Consider the following 16222-nt stretch of genomic DNA (forward strand, 5'->3'; position numbering starts at 1 on the left):
CTCCTTTCCTCCCGTGCCTAAGGGCCCCTTGAAATCCAGGACGTCCGATAAACGAAAGGAAGCTTATCACCATCTTGCGGCAAAATTAAGAAGGAAAAATAAGGAGAGAAAGACATCAACTTCCTTCATTCTCTTATGGTTAAACTAATGGCAGCACTAGAAGCTAAAGGATGAGTAATCTTAACTAAAGAACCACCAACTTCGCATCCCCGAACATCTAGGGTTTTCCTCAAGGGAGGGTAGAACTCAATCTGGTGATTTATTATTATAGATTAAAAATATGTAATTTTAAAAGGTAATATAGATGATTTTGATTTACATTTTTATTTATGGCCGTTGGATATTTTTTTTGTACGTGTGGCGAGATCATAACCTTTGGTTGCAGGCCGCAGCCCGTGCAACAAATAAAAATCCCAATCTCAGCCGTCGAATAGGAGGTCACACAGTCACATGGCGGAGTGGAGCCCTCAATGCAAACTTGACTTCATGCTGACGAGGAAGATGTTCAGTGAGATCGGGAATCATACATTAATTTTTCATACAAGACATTGCATGGACGGTTTTGCCCTTGTGGGCGCTGTTGGATAAATAATAAATTCATCCACCGGAAAGAGAGAGAGCGAGTAAGTTCGTCTCGTTTTTCATCACAGAAAAGTTCATCGCGAGGTATCTACGTAGAAGCAGAGAGCGTTGGAGCGAAGATGAAGACGACGAAAGGAGGGAAGGTGATGAACCCTACAGATGCCTACCGGAAGGAGCTACGCAAGAAGGAGCTGAAAAGGGTAAAAAAAAAAAAAACACCAATTTCGTTTCTAGGGTTACTATTTCTTCTCTCGTCTTCATGTTAATCCTTTGTTCTTGCACTCTCAGCACTCGTCAGTTGTATTCTTATGTGTGTACTTGAAAACCCTAACACCCATGTCAAGATTTAAGTTTTGTCATTCAAAAGCGGATGAGGTGAAACTAGTATTATTTTTCTTACTTGGAGCTTGAGTTTTCGAAACATGTTTTCTAATCGTTAATGCGATTTTTTTTTTATATTCGTCGTAGCGTCAGGAGAGACGGTGGAAATCTGAATCAGAATGCTTTACTCAATTTTTGTATTACAAATTTCAACAAGAAAGGACAGTTGGTTGATTGTTTTATTAATATATGAAGCGTGGTCTAGATGGACTAGAACACATTGTAAGTCAGATTCTTTGTTTTTCAAGCTACTTCGTTCTGACTGATAGGAAAGCACTAAAACCCTAAGTTTGAAATGATTGTGCGAGACTGTATCATGCTTATGCTTATTTAACTTCTCTCTAGGTTCGTAGCGAGGGGTGGGGGAGTAGCTGTTATTCTATATGAATAGATTGATATATATATTAAACCTACATTTTATTGTATGTTGGTTTCTTATGGTAAAATCTTGTATCCTTTATGGTATACTTGACTGGTTGAATCTCTGTTCAAACTCTAACGTTCCTCACTATGATGTTTCCTCTGTCAAACAGAACAAAAAAGAAAGAAAGAAAGTGAGGGAAGTTGGCATTCTGAAGAAGGATCCTGAAACTATTAAGGAACAAATTGAGAAGTTGGAATTAATGAGTATGTTATTATTCTCATTATTTTCTTTTTTCATTCGGTTCTCCATAAGTGCAATTTTACTTCCTATACTATGATCCAAAAACAAAGTTATCTGAAGTATGTTAGAACATTTTTATGTATTGGGCTTTAATTACCATTATTAGATAAACAAGAGAAGCTGTTGTTACCGTCCTCTGTAATTCTTGGGCCTTTTTGGGACAACATTTTGAAAAGTTTCTATTTAATGTTTGTTGGGGTCAAAATAGAATTCTATAGTAATCATAAGAGAAATGGAAAGGTTTCAGCTTTATCCTTAGTAAACACTGGATATTTCTTTTTATGCTCTTGTGGAAGCCTTCGACAACAGGTTCACCTTTTTGTAATAATTATTTGCTTTGACTTGGAGCTGGAGTGGTCCTGTTCATGATTAGTTCCGTACTGTAGTGTAGCATGGTTAATTTGGTTCTAGACCACCTCAAGTAAGAATTCTAAAAACCAGCTAATACCAGAATCATGGGCTACAAAAAGTTATCCAGAATTCAGGTGAAACCAATGAAACGAATTAGAAATTCATATGGTCGAATAATTCATCTTAATGACGGTCAAATATAAAAAATTTAGGGGGAAGAACTTAGCAAGCACAGGTCAGAAATATCTCAAAAACTGGTCTGATGCAGATAAATCACCTGGGGGGGGGTCTATTTTGGAATCAAGCATAGGGTTGGTATTTTGGAACTTCGATACCATGTGTTTACTTTGTGATGAACCACTTCAGTGGGCTAAAATATAGGGTGAAAATAGGAAACTGGGATTCATTTTATTTGTTAATTAGTTCTGTTAAAACTTACTAGTAGTGATTTATTTAGTCATACCCTTTTCCTCTTTCCTAACTTCCTCGGATGACAGGTCAGATAATTAAATCCTGCATATGCTTTCTTTTTTCAATTCTTAGTTTCTGTTGGGTTAATATATTGAAAAAATTGTAAATGTGATGTAGGAGAAAACCTAGAAACTAGGGGACCTACAAAGTGGGCTACTAGACTCTTAGAATTAAACACTTATTCTTGACAAATAGTCGAGAAAGGAATTTGCAGCACTTGAAATCTGATTAATCATGCATGTAAGACAACTAAAGTAGAGAAATAAACACAATAAGTTTTATTGGCAAGCACAACTAAACAAGAATCAATAGGGAAACAAGGGGATGGGGATCTTGGCACCATAACACTAAATTGAATGCAAGGGAATTAAAAACTTAAAGAAAATAGAGTTGTCCTAATTAATATCAGATTTCTAACAAGGAATTCAACAATTAACAATGTAAAGGGAGTCTTGGGAAGTTTTTTGTTTTAAACAAAATTACTGCCAAAGAATAAATGAGAAATATTTTGGGAGAGATAATGTTACCTGCTGATCTTGGCTGCAAAACAGGAGTTAGAAAGCATTTAGGAACAGAAATAAGAGAAAGAAAAAATATTTTGAAGTAGTGTTGAATCATAGGAAAGGAGAGATTTTTATTTTTTTTGAAGTAAAGGCGTATCTTAGGAAATAGAGTAGGTGATAAGAGAGAGGGAGAGAAAGAAAAGAAACAAAGAGAAGGGAAGGGAGACTAACAAAAGACAACTAGACTGCCGTATAAGGGAAAAAGGGAAGGAAAAAAATAAATGCAAAAAAAAAAAAAGAACCGTGGGGTTTGGGGAAGAAGAAGAAGATTTCCAGGAAAGAAACTAGGTCTTTTTTTGAGGAAAAAAGAGAGTAGATCTTTGTAAAGGAGAGCAAGGGGAATTTTTCTAGTGGGGAACAAGGGTGAAAGGAGGAGAGAGATTACCTGGAGAGAGGGGGAAGAGAGAGCAACGTGAGCTCTTTTTTTCAAATTCTTTCATTCATTGATTGCCAAAAACGAATTCAATACAAAGTTTAAATAAAAAAGTTGATCCCTCACAACCCTACATGTTTAATTCCCAAAACAACCCCAACTTAAGTTGTATATATATCCCAAATTCAAAATAATTCAAAATTGGGCCAAAATCGACTCTAGGCCCAGCCCATAAAGACTCAAACATGAAATTAAAATATTTCAATAGTAAACTACTACTCAACCTACTAAGAATAAGGAAAATAACATGACAAACTGCCTATGAGTAGTGTTTTTCATCGAACCATAGGATCTTAGCAATCTGATAACCTCCAAACTCATCATTGATCCACATAGATGCTGTCGTGGGATGATCTCTACGTCGGCGTCGCCGGTAAACTCGGAACTGCTCATTGATGTCCTCATTAACTCTCCCTGACTTTGAAGAATTCACCTCCGGTGAATAAAGGCTCTGGTAGTATTCTAGCATGTTTAGTCATGTAGTGTGTAGCTCCGCCATCGTGATCCAAGTGTTGTCGATCTTAGGATGTCTCCGCCACTTAACTTGGAATTCTCTGTAACCTCCCTCTTTTGTAGTTGTAACTCTCTCATCAAGGATCTCTTCAACTGTCTCAACTCTGTTGTGAAATTTAGGCATAGGTGGTACTGAAGTAGTAGGGAGTGAAGGGGTTCATAAAAAACAAAGGGAAGGGTGTCAAGGTCATCTGGATAAAAAGATGCAGTAGTAGGAGTGCCATGGAAAGGGACAAGGTCCTCCACATTGAAAATATTGCTGATCCCCATGTTAGTTGGCAGATTAAGAACATAGGCATTAGCTCCTATTTTCTTCAAAATCTCGAATGGTCCTACACTACGAGCATGTAGCTTGCTCGCTTTACCTTTAGTGAAACGCTGCGGTCTGATCCTAACCATCACCATATCTCCTTCTTGAAACTCTTGCAGTTGTCGATGCACATCAGCTTTGGACTTATATTGATCATTACTCAGTGCTATTCGTTGTCTTATACTTGCATGTAAATCAGATATGTGCTGCGCAAATGACTCGGCTGATGGGGAAGTCCTAGAGCTGGACACAGCTGGAATAAGGTCTATAGGAGCCTTGGGCTGGTATCCTAGACAAACCTCAAAAGGTGACAGACCAATGTTTTGGTTCTTAGAGCTATTATAGGCAAACTTGGCTTTGGTAAGGACCCGGTCCCAACTGGTAAGGTACTTCCTATAAGACAACGCAACAAGTTCCCTAGACTTCTATTAACAAATTTGTCTGATGTGTGATGTGTATCTGAATTACTTTGCGAGGCAACTAGAGCATAAAGAACTCTTGACTCATTACACTCAACTTCAAACTCTTGCTGATTTAGTATGCCAAGTGTTTTAGAGCAAGTTTGTTTGATGGTAATGCCTTTATGCTCCACAACCTTAAGCTCTTTTGGGGCGGTAGGGGTCAATCGGATATTTTTCCCTTTATATTCAAAGATACAGATGTTAGATTATCCATAGGTAGTGACATCCCTATCATATAACTATGGTCTCCCTAGAATGATGTGAGCAACATCCATCTCTAGGACATCACACCACACTCTATCCTCATAACCAACAAAATGTAGGGGAACTAAACACCTAAGGGTACAGGGATAGTAGACTGATCGACCCAAGCAACCTTGTATGGTTTGGGGTGAGCCTCTGGTTTGAGCCCCATTATGGATACAACACTTTGAGCAACTATATTCATGCAGCTACCACTATCTATGGCAACTCGGCAGTTCTTACCTTGATGGCAAGTGTAGGTAATAAAAATATTAGTCTGTTGCCAATCATCAATATCTTTGGGTTGTGATACCATACAACGTACAACTCCAAGCTTAGACCCATATACCATATCAAGATCCTCATCAGATATGTCCTCATCTGGTCTATGGTCTTCATACTCAAGCTCTTGATTGTCATCCTGATCTAAATCCACATGGTTTTGCCCTCCAACATAAAGGTTTCTGTTGGGGCATTCCCTAGCAACATGTCCAAATCCTTGGCATTTGAAACACTGGAGCTGGCCAACTTTCATGGGGGGAGTTCCCAAAATGGCTTTACCCTTGTTATCAATTGGGTGTTGTGGATTAACAGGGGGTCTTTGGAAATTAGTAGTGTTAGGGGTAGACCTTCGGAAGCTAGATTCTCCGGGCTGAAAGCTATTCTTTTGAGGAAAAGTCTTCATGGACGTCTTAAGTTCTAGAGCAATCCTAAAGGCTTGAGGGACATCTCGCACTAAGTGGGGTGCAAGTCGTGACTGGATATCTGAGTTAAGTCCAGTAATAAGTCTAGAAAGTGTCTGCTGAACATCCTCACGAGTACGGCTTCTAATCTTAAGTTCATTGAATTTGGCCATGTAGTCAGTCACAATTAATTTCCCTTGCTTTAGGGTGTTCATTTCATTCAACAAGTTCAGCCTATAGGTGATAGGTAAGAACTCCCTTTTAAGCCTTTCTTGCATCTCAACCCAAGTGGTCATTGGCTCAAGTCCTAGATTGTTCTCTTGGTACTCTAATTCTTTCCAAAATTCTTGGGCAGCCCCGGTAAGCTTAATTTTAGCAAATCTAAAGTTAACCTCTTCCGACATATTATAAAAATCAAAGTACCTGTCCATTTGTCTAATCAATCTAGTAAGACTTTCACATCTATTTGGCCATCATAAGATGGGGCATCTACATTGACTATCCTCCTAATATCGAACCCTCTATTATGGCTGTCAAGAGCATTGTCATGCTCATAGGTTGCATGATGCATAGGACCAAGATGTCCACATGCTCCACGACCTCTACCTCTTCCATTACCTTGGAAATTATCCCCAGTTCTATTAAGATCCTCGAAGCGGTGGTCAAAGTTTTGGAGGTCCACTTGGTAGTTTTCATTCCTAGGTCCATTGGCTTGAGTATTATGTCCATGCTACTCTTGGTGTCCCTCTATGGCTGTAAGTTGTGTTGCAAGGGTTCGAACATCTCATTCTATGGCCTGAATGGTGGTGGTTTGGGTTGCCTGTGCTGCCCTTTGGTTATCTAACTCCTCTTGAGTTGTTTGAATGGCCTTTAAGATCTCTCCATTTTGTTGGAGCAGTTGAGTCAATTGGTCAGGGGTCAATGGGGCACTTGATGAACCAGTCATATTGGAATATTCGTTTCCACTTCGGGTTACTACCATACACAGTCTGACCTAAAGACACCTAAACTAAAACCAGCAATTCTAACAACTTGAAACCTAAAAGTCCAGCAGTACTGACACTCTAAACCATTCTCTGATACTAGAATTGATGTAGGAAAAACCCTAGAAACTAGGGGACCTACAAAGTGGGCTACTAGACTCTTAGAATTAAACACCTATTCTTGATAGATAGTAAAGAAAGGAATTTGCAGCATTTGAAATCTGAGTAATCATGCATGTAAGACAGCTAAAGTAGAGAAATAAACACAATAAGTCTTACTGGTAAGCACAACTAAACAAGAATCAATAGGGAAACAAGGGGATGGGGATCTTGGCACCATAACACTAAATTGAATGCAAGGGAATTAAGAAACTTAAAGAAAATAGAGTTGTCCTAATCAATATCAGATTTCTAACAAGGAATTCAACAATTGACAATGTAAAGGGAGTTTTGGGAAGTTTTTGTTTTAAACAAAATTACTGCCAAAAGAATAAATGAGAAATATTTTGGGAGAGATAATGTTACCTGCTGATCCTGGCTGCAAAACAGGGGTTAGAAAGTATTTAGGAACAGAAATAAGATAAAGAAAAAATATTTTGAAATAGTGGTGAATTCTAGGAAAGGAGAAAAAACAATATTTTGAAGTAAAGGCGTATCCTAGGAAAGAGAGTAGGTGATAAGAGAGAGGGAGAGAAAATAAAAGAAACAAAGAGAAGGGAAGGGAGACTAACAAAAGACAACTAGACTACCGTATAAGGGAAAGAGGGAAGAAAAAAAGAAATGCAAAAAAGAAAACAGAATCGTGGGGTTTGGGGAAGAAGAAGAAGATTTTCAGGAAAGAAACTAGGTCTTTTTTGAGGAAAAAAAGGAGTAGATCTTTGTAGAGGAGAGCAAGGGGAAATCTTTCTAGTGGGAAACAAGGGTGAAAGGAGGAGAGAGAGATTACCTGGAGAGAAGGGGAAGTGCTGGTTCCGCCAAGGGGGAGAGAGAGAGAGAGAGCAACGTGAGTTCTTTTTTCCAAATTCTTTCATTCATTGATTGCCAAAAACGAATTCCATTCAAGGTTATAAAAAGTTGATCCCTCACAACCCTACATGTTTAATTCCCAAAATAACCCTAACTTAAGTGATGCAGAATTAAAGACATATCTAAGAAAGAAAAGGCCCTTTGGGTTAGGCTCATCAAAGGGTTAAAGCTATCACCTGAATCAGCCCATGGCTTTCATGGGCTAAGATTGTTTTAGTGGGTTAAAGTTACCCACATATGTTGAACTTTATAGTCTAGACCTAAGCCCAAGTCTAGATTTTAAAAAGTCAATAAAAGGGACTGTGGTTTGAAAATAAAAGAACTCATTGTCAAATGAGTTTTCCTTTGTCAAAGAGGTAGGTAGTAGTTGAGTTATTTATAGATAGGTGGTGTTAGCTAGTGGTTGGATGTTATAATTAGTGTTTATGTCTCTTTAGAATGCTATATAAAGAGACTTATGTAAGAAGTGAAGACACAACTTATGAATTGAAATCAAATTGCTTGCTAGCAATCCTCCTCTTTGGAGAACCCTTGTGTTTGATCCAATTGATCCACCTTGCGGTGTGAAGCCCGGGTGTTAAATGTTACATTGTTATTGTCACTTTTTCCATTATAGTTCTGCCCCTATTTGAAGATCTATTCAGCCCGTTATAATACCATTCTAGTTTCAGCCCTCTTTCCCATCTAAACTTTGTTTCACCTTGAGTCCATCAAATTTGCAATTGACTCCCTGTGAAAAGGTCCTATTTGGGTGCTGTTTTGATCAATCAAATTCGGTATCTACATTATTAAGTTGTATATATAACCCAAACTCAAAATAATTCAAAATTGGGCCAAAATAGACTCTAGGCCCATCCCATAAAGACTCAAACATGAAATTAAAATATTTCAATAGTAAACTACTGCCCAACCCACTAAGACTAAGGAAAATAACATGACAAACTGCCTATGAGTAGGGTTTCTCATCGAACCATAGGATCCTAGCAATTTGATAACCTCCGAACTCATCATCAATCCACATAGATGCTGTCGTGGGATGATCTCTACGTCGGCGCTGGCCGGTAAACTCGGAACTGCTCACTGATGCCCTCATCAAAATGCCTCCATCACTTGTTCTTCATTCTTTGTTATTCCTTCCCAGATTGGCAACTTTTGCCCATTAACTGCAATTATGTAGTTCAAAATCAGTGTTCTGGTAAGATTTGGTTGAATGTTTTATAGTTATTCCACTGTGTTGATAATACCATTAACCATAATGTAAATCAGTCACAAGTAACAACTAATCCACAAGCTGACATAGCCTCTCTATAAGATTAAAGTTCTGTTGTTAAGATGACAAGATCTTCAAAAAGAACCAACTTGAGATCTAGGGGTTATGGTTATGGTTTGGTGAAATGCGAAGGCATTTGGGGCTGGGGTTTGTGTCGATCTCTCATAGGGAGGAAAGAGTTATGACTTATGCAATCCAAAATTCTGAGATAACTGATGGCTTGAATGAAAAATTGAAAATTGGGTCTTCCTAGGAGAAACTGTTAAGATCCATTAGGGCTTTAAACTGTAACTTGGGTTGAGAGGGGGTTGCTTTCGGGGTGATATCCTCCGAATATGGAAGAAATCTGATGGTTGAATCAGAAAAGTTAGCACAGTTAATAAGTAGGACTTGAAGGTCATTGGGGTGTTAATGGAATTGGAATTGAGTCTAGGGGCTGTAATGAAGAAGTTGTCCTCAAAAAATTGAAGGAATTGTAATGGTTAAAAAAGGCAGGAAATCGGAATCTCTGATTTAGGGTTCAGGATTCGCAATTTGGGACAAAGAAGAGAGGGTAGATGAGGCAGATCTCCTTACCAAATTTAGTCTTCTTAAGGCAGCTCCTTTGTGAGGTAGATCTCCTTTGAATAGTAATCCCATAGTAAACTGGTCTGATGCAGATAGATCAGAACTCTAGAATTCACCTGTTCAAGCTCTCCTCTTTTGCAAATAATGAAATCACTCCCAGGTTTAATATGTATGTTGCAACCAAGGATTTTAAGCGCCTAATTCTTGGCTGATGATTGACTTTACTATTACAGTATTACCTTGGTTCAAAGACCGTTAATTGTGGTCAAGCCCCAAACTTTAAACTCGATTGGGTTCTTGAGGGACATATCTTCCTCTGAGGGTGAGCGCCTTATTGCCGACCTGCAGCTTTTGAACTTCTGATTTAAGTGCCACTTGTTTATTTGGAGTTGATTTGGTAAACCCTTAAGGGGTGGGCTTTGGTGCTATGGTTGGTGGACCACATTTGTGGCCTAAGGTCAAGCCGTCAGGGTATTAAAACAGCCTCCCAGCAATAACAGTTGGGGGGTAAGGCTGTGTAGAAAAATACCCCCCGGGGGGGGCGGGGGGGGGTGACACTGCTTGTACAGAAGCCTTCTGCAGCAGATTTACCCTTTTTTGGATGAATAAAGAAATTCGTTACCAAGATCCCCCAGGAGAAAAGAATGTACACCCTTTTTTGTTTTGGTAAAACCTTGCAGTGATGATTCTGGAATTAAGGTTGTTTAGTGATTTCATGGCCATATAAGGTTGTAGAATTGAGCGGTGTTGCAGATTCTGGTCCCCATTGGCTCTTGATGGGAAGGTTGGAGACAGCCTCATAGTATGAGAAAATCCTGCCCCTTTCTCTTCTTTCAAATTCCAATTGTATATGGACTCAGGCAAATTCAAAATTCAAGGGCTTTAAATATGAAAGCGTCAGCTTAATTTAACTGGTCACTGGATGAATATTTATGATTTGTGATGTTTTTGAGACACCTTGATTTGGTATTTAGTAGTTATAGATCACATTATTTAACCTCGTATATATCTCGATACCCAAGATAATCATGCAAATGAATGTTCGGTGAAGTTAATACTAGGACTACTTGATGGAGACACTTGTACATGTAATCCCACAACTCTGGAGTTACAGCACAAACTTGAAATATGCAAGTATATGTTGTGCCCTTTTATCGTTTTCTTTAGCTTGGAATAATCTTGCATTCTGTTGTTGGTCTGATATAATGTCATCTGTTTCCATATATTCAGTTTGATAGTTTGGCTTGGAAACTCTTCATTCCTAATGCCACTAATACATATTGTTGAGTGGTGCAGAAGCAGATGGTGCTCTGGACAAGGCAAGGAAGCACAAGAAAAGACAACTTGAGGACACACTGAACCTTGTTTTGAAGAAGAGGAAGGTATATAAAACTTTATACATGGGTAAGCATTTTCATTTGGTATGAGACGTTGGGGGGACTTGCTGATGGAATGGTAAAAGGTTCATGATGCCAATTCAAAATGCCCTGAGTTAAGTCTTAGGGAGGCCACTTTGTGCAAATCTTCAAAGGTTTGGACTGACTTGCACACACCTCCCAAGACCCCACATTGGAGGGACCAGAGCTGGTTAATGACCCCCTTTTTATTTTATTTAGAGGAAATTTGGCATTACTCCAAGAACTAACGTCTTCCAATGTTTATGTTGCAAGCACCTTGTCAGAAGCACTTGCCAAGGGTTGGATCAGAAACCCAATGAGAATTGTCTTAGAAACTGAACTAAGGTACCTGAATCGTTTTCTGAGATGTGAGTGTCTCCATGTGCCGTTGAGACTTGAAAGGATCCATTTGATAACCAAAAGCTGCATCTCTCCAAGGATTGGATCAGACTATCCATGGATGAAGGGATCTTCTAAAATTCAATTATTACCTTTCAATCCAGTGGTGACCATATCACTGGTAGCTACTCACCTACATAAGACCAGAACTGTACTGCTTTCATGGTCCATAAAAACCATTCTGATATACTTCCTGTTTGGCTAGGATGCCACCATTCAAACAGACCCTGGGATCGTTGGTTGACGGAGTCCATATAATCTGGTGTAGTGGCAAATGGCTTGATAAATTTCATACTGATGTGTGATTGGATGGTGAATTGGTTGTGTGATTGGATGGTGAATTGGTTGCTTGGAAGTAATTGTAGAAGTCTAGAGAAAAAGAAATGTAAGAAATCTTATGGTTAGCTTGCTCCAACATAATTTTATTGTTTGCATTAATAATTGCCTGAAAAGACTAATACATGTTCTGGAGAAAAATAAATGTAAGAGATCATATAGTTAGCTTGCCCCAGCATATTGATTATTCACATTAGTGATCTCTCAGGATCTTGCAGGTGTATGAGTCCTAATCCTCATGATATACATGCTACCTGATGTTTGGTATTGTCTTAAACCCTGGTCGTATGGATTGGTCTAGCTAGCTCATTAAGTACATCAAATAGAGCTGCAACAAGTTCCACCTGCTTGTAAAACCTGTTCGCAGTATTGAATGTGATATATGTCTCTTTTTCGCAGATCAGAACCCACAGTTAGATGGGTACTACATTGCTTATACCGACAGACAATGTTTGAACTTGACTTCCAGTGGTGACTGGTGAGGCATTAGGTGGGCTCGAAAAGTGAAGATCACTTAAAAATTTCTTGTAGAAAAAAGTTGGATATAAGATATCTGAATATCAAATTTATCTATCAAGTGTTAAGTTTATGGGGTTGGCCTGAGGTCCTGGTTCGCCAACCAGGTTTGGTTAGTTAAAGAGAAGAGAAATAAAACAGAAGATGAAGTAAAGTTGACCAGCTGTTTGTTGCACTCTTCTTTCTTTCCCTTGCTTTATCTCCGTTCTTTTTACTTTTGGGGATCATATTGAAAATTGTGGCAAATTGTGTTAAGAGATATGTGTGCATATCTCCTCCCTCTTTCCATCTTTACCTGGTGGCAAACCTTCTGATCAGTATTTCCAGCATTTATATAGCCTGCTTGTAACATATTGTGACGGCTGCTGTAATTTTTTTCACTTGACAGGAGTATGAAGAGAAAGTGCGGGAGAAGGGTGAGACTCCTGTGATGTTCAGGTGAAGAAGCTTTCCTATGGTTTCTGGTATATTTCTATGCAACATATGCTATTTTAACTATTTATTGATGCAGTATTTTTTAACTTGTGGCATTATCATCTCTTGCAGCCACTTAGGTCCTCCTCGCAGACGAACAACTGCAGAGGAAGAGGAGAGAGCAAAACATCCACAACCAGAAGTATCTTCCAATACTTGTCCTAGTAGATGATTGTATCCATGTTTCTTCTTATTGATGCTCATATTTACTTCTCCTGGTTGCAGGACTCTGTTTATTATCATCCCACCTTAAATCCTACTGGAGCACCACCCCCAGGAAAGGCTCCCATGTATAAGTCATCAATAGGTCAGTTTAAGTTGTACGTTTTCATGTCTATGATACCATAGTTTGGAACTTCATTTTGGGGCCCAGCTCAATCAGCCAAACAACTGAGTTGGAGGCAAGATTTGGCTGAGTTAATGCCCCTAATTTTGGGTTGAAAGCGAAGCTGGTTATGGGTGAGAAGCATACAATTACAGGAAAATTGTGAGATATGTCGAGATCTCGTAAGTGATATTGGAGATATACAATCTTATGCTTTTACTCTTGGAAGCATAAGAAAAGGGATATATTTTTGAGGATAAATCTTGACCTATTGATGATACTTCATCATGTTCTTATTATTTACAGGTTTGTATTTTGGTTTTTGCATTGCAGGACCTAGAATTCCATTGTCAGCAGCTTCATCGAGTGGTGCAGCATCATCGTCAAAGTCAGAGTCGGAAGATGTAGCATTACCTGTACCTCCTCCTCCACCACTACCACCTCCACTGCCAGATGCTGGTGAACTGGGTGTTGGAGACGGTGCAGTACCTTCATCTTTGCCTGTTCCTCCTCCACCTCCCCAGCCTCCGAAGCCTGCTTCCGATGCTGCAAAATTGCCTCCACCTTCAGGATCTTTACCCAATGAACAAAATTCCAGTCACCCTCCACTGCCTCCACCACCTCAACGGCCCACTCAGCCTCCTCCTCCAGGCACAAGTTCAAGTGACAGGGAAAAAGTTCAAACTGCAGCATCAGATGATACAGAGACTAAGGAGTCTAACCGGGTGAGCTTATTTTCTGTTAGGTCAATGCACACTCTATGCTTGAAAAATCATGACATGGTCTGTCTCTGTTACAGATGCCAGCGATGCCACCCCCACCTCCGCCTCCTGGATTGCCACAGAAGTTTGTTAGCCATCAACCTGAAGGTGGCCACTCTGAGTCTGATGCAAGTAATTTTACAGGGAGTAAGGATGCCTCTAAGTTGATTCTCCCACCACCACCTCCTCCTAGGCCACAATCTGGTATGCCAAGGCCTGCATTAATCCCTTCATTACAGCCTGATGTATTACCTCCTGGTATTTCGCGCTTCCCACCTCCACCCCCTCCACCAGATATGCGGCCACCATTATCTGGCCCTGTAGTTCCAAACCGAGCTGCACCCCCTGGAATGGTTGGTCCACCAATTGCAAGGCCACCTTTTGGTCCCCCACCTGGACCACCCCCAATGATGAGACCGCCAGTCCCACCTGGTCCTGTTCCTACTTTTCAGGATGATGATACTGCTACAGTTAGACCTGTACCACCAAAACCATCATATGTCAAGTCAGCGGCATCAACTGTAGTGAAGAAACCACTGGCTCAGCATACCCCTGAACTTACAGCTATGGTGAGTCTCATTGAAATCCCTCTTTCAATGTTTTTTTTTTAATCAGACGGGCAGCAAAAGCTACCTAAATGCATAATCCCTCTTTAGATTGGACATTGCATTTCCCCCCTCTATCGAATAAGCAAGAAATTTTTTTACCATTTTGTACTTTTAGCCAGTTGTTAGAATTTTTTTTGGGATTTATTGATGCATGATATTGGTCTGGATTCAGGTTCCAGCATCTGTACGAGTAAGAAGGGAGACTGTTGCTCCTAAAGTGAAACCAAAGGCACCGTTGTCAACAGGGGCTACAGCTAACCGGCCAGCAGCTACCGTATTTCCTGGGAAGTCGGAATCTGTGAGTGCTTCAGCAGCACCAAAGACACAGAGCGTTGATGACTCATACATGGCCTTTTTGGAGGACATGAAAGCCCTTGGTGCTCTTGACGGATGAGCGTATGCGAGCTGGTGCAGGGGATTTCAGCTGTCAACATGTTGAAAGAGAAACATTTAAGGCTTTTGCAACAGCTTTGGGTTCACGACAAAGATGGAGTTACTGTGCAGCATAGTGGTGAACCCCTGATGAATGTTCCAGCCCTGGATCCTTCATGCGCGTTGTTCTTACACCAGTTCTTTACAAGCAATGCATTTGGAGTGTTGGATTCTTCTGGGGCTTTGGTCTCTGTTGATGGGCTATTTTTTATCTGGATTAACTTAGAAACTGGATCATACAATGAAAGCTTAGATGGTCTACCTGGACACTTTAGTCAACTACTGTACCAATTGAGGCTTCCGGAGGCCGAAATTTCATGGTCGTTCAATGGTTTGCAATAAAATGCTTTAAATGATCATGTTATCAGAAAAGTAGTAGCGGAATATGGATTCATTCAAATTTTGCTATGTACTAGTTGTCAACTTTTAGTGTTTAGGCTTTCTGCAAAATTGATATGTTGGAGGTGCATTGATCCGTCCATTTGATCCTTGTATCCATATACTCTAATTCTAGGGAATGCATAGTCTGGAAAAGGCTTGATTATCTCTCTTAGAACGAAATCTTGTTGAATGATTGTAGTTGGAGGCAGTCGAGAAAACTAGAATTTGTGGAAGTTTTGTGTTCTGGCAGTTACCTTCTCTCGTTGTGTTTGCCCAAGAGGCTCGGACAGGCAAGGGTCTTCTTAAATCTTGAGGAATGAAATGATACCCATCTGTTTTTATGTATTCTCTCTTTTGGTCATATGAGCCTCGTATCAATTATATTAGGGGTGATAACCCAAAAAAAAAAACAAAAAAAAACAATTATATTAGGGGTTGGACTATTATATGTATCATAGGGAGTGTTATTCCGTGACCTGTGTTCGTTGAGAAGTGTTATTCATCACCAATTGAACGACCCTTAGATGGTATCATGGTGGGGTATGTTTTCTTCCACGCCACAATATTTTTTTTTTGGTTTTTTTTTGACCAACTTGCCCTTTTCCCGTAACGTTGGAAAATGAGAATTGAATGGTCTCAAGACTCTCTCAACATCGATGGATAACGTTTACCAAAAAAAAAAAAAAAATTAGGGCGATTGAAACGCGTTCGGTTTGTTTATTCATGTTTTCAAACGAAGCAGCATTCATTATCAAAAAAAAAAAAAAAAGCATTGTGTCGTGTTCAAAGCGGAGGGAATGTTGCTTTTTCCTCCTCTTCAATATATTAAAAATTATTTGACAAATTCTTACTCTCTCAAAGATTAAATAATTTTTGTGGGGATCTTCATATGAGGCTATTGCAATTGGGAGCTCCCTTTTCTCGAGGAATGTTTCTCTCACCCCTCTTTGTCTAATTTGTGGTCATGGTTCGGATAATGTATGTCATACTTTATTTTTTTGTCATTATGCAAAAGAGTGTTGGAGACTATTTCATCTCCGTATTAATACATTTGATTTTCTAAGGTCAAATTTATTTGACTGGATGGATTTT

General features: G+C 39.5%; 1 protein-coding gene across 1 annotated transcript; it reads left to right on the forward strand.

Moving 5' to 3' along the window:
- The first annotated feature begins 600 nt into the window (after positions 1-600).
- Positions 601-15458, forward strand: ELF5 (proline-rich family protein). Its single transcript, XM_089148546.1, has 9 exons — positions 601-782; positions 1497-1590; positions 10798-10883; positions 12538-12587; positions 12696-12765; positions 12849-12930; positions 13282-13673; positions 13748-14278; positions 14490-15458. Exons 1-9 carry the CDS (start codon positions 702-704, stop codon positions 14709-14711), a joined length of 1608 nt encoding a protein of 535 aa, XP_089004672.1. The 5' UTR covers positions 601-701; the 3' UTR covers positions 14712-15458.
- The last annotated feature ends 764 nt before the right edge of the window (positions 15459-16222 follow it).

This window comes from Hakea prostrata, chromosome 3 (genome assembly GCF_041222555.1).
Source record: "Hakea prostrata isolate BN-2017 chromosome 3, UWA_Hpros_2, whole genome shotgun sequence".
Lineage (NCBI taxonomy): Eukaryota > Viridiplantae > Streptophyta > Magnoliopsida > Proteales > Proteaceae > Hakea > Hakea prostrata.

What these genes read in the sequence shown, in the direction of transcription:
- ELF5 (XM_089148546.1), top strand. Translation starts at nt 702, where the DNA reads ATGAAGACGACGAAAGGAGGGAAGGTGATGAACCCTACAGATGCCTAC. An exon ending in GAGACTCCTGTGATGTTCAG is followed by an intron (nt 12,588 to 12,695) that starts GTGAAGAAGCTT and finishes CATCTCTTGCAG; the next exon opens with CCACTTAGGTCCTCCTCGCA. An exon ending in CAAAACATCCACAACCAGAA is followed by an intron (nt 12,766 to 12,848) that starts GTATCTTCCAAT and finishes TCCTGGTTGCAG; the next exon opens with GACTCTGTTTATTATCATCC.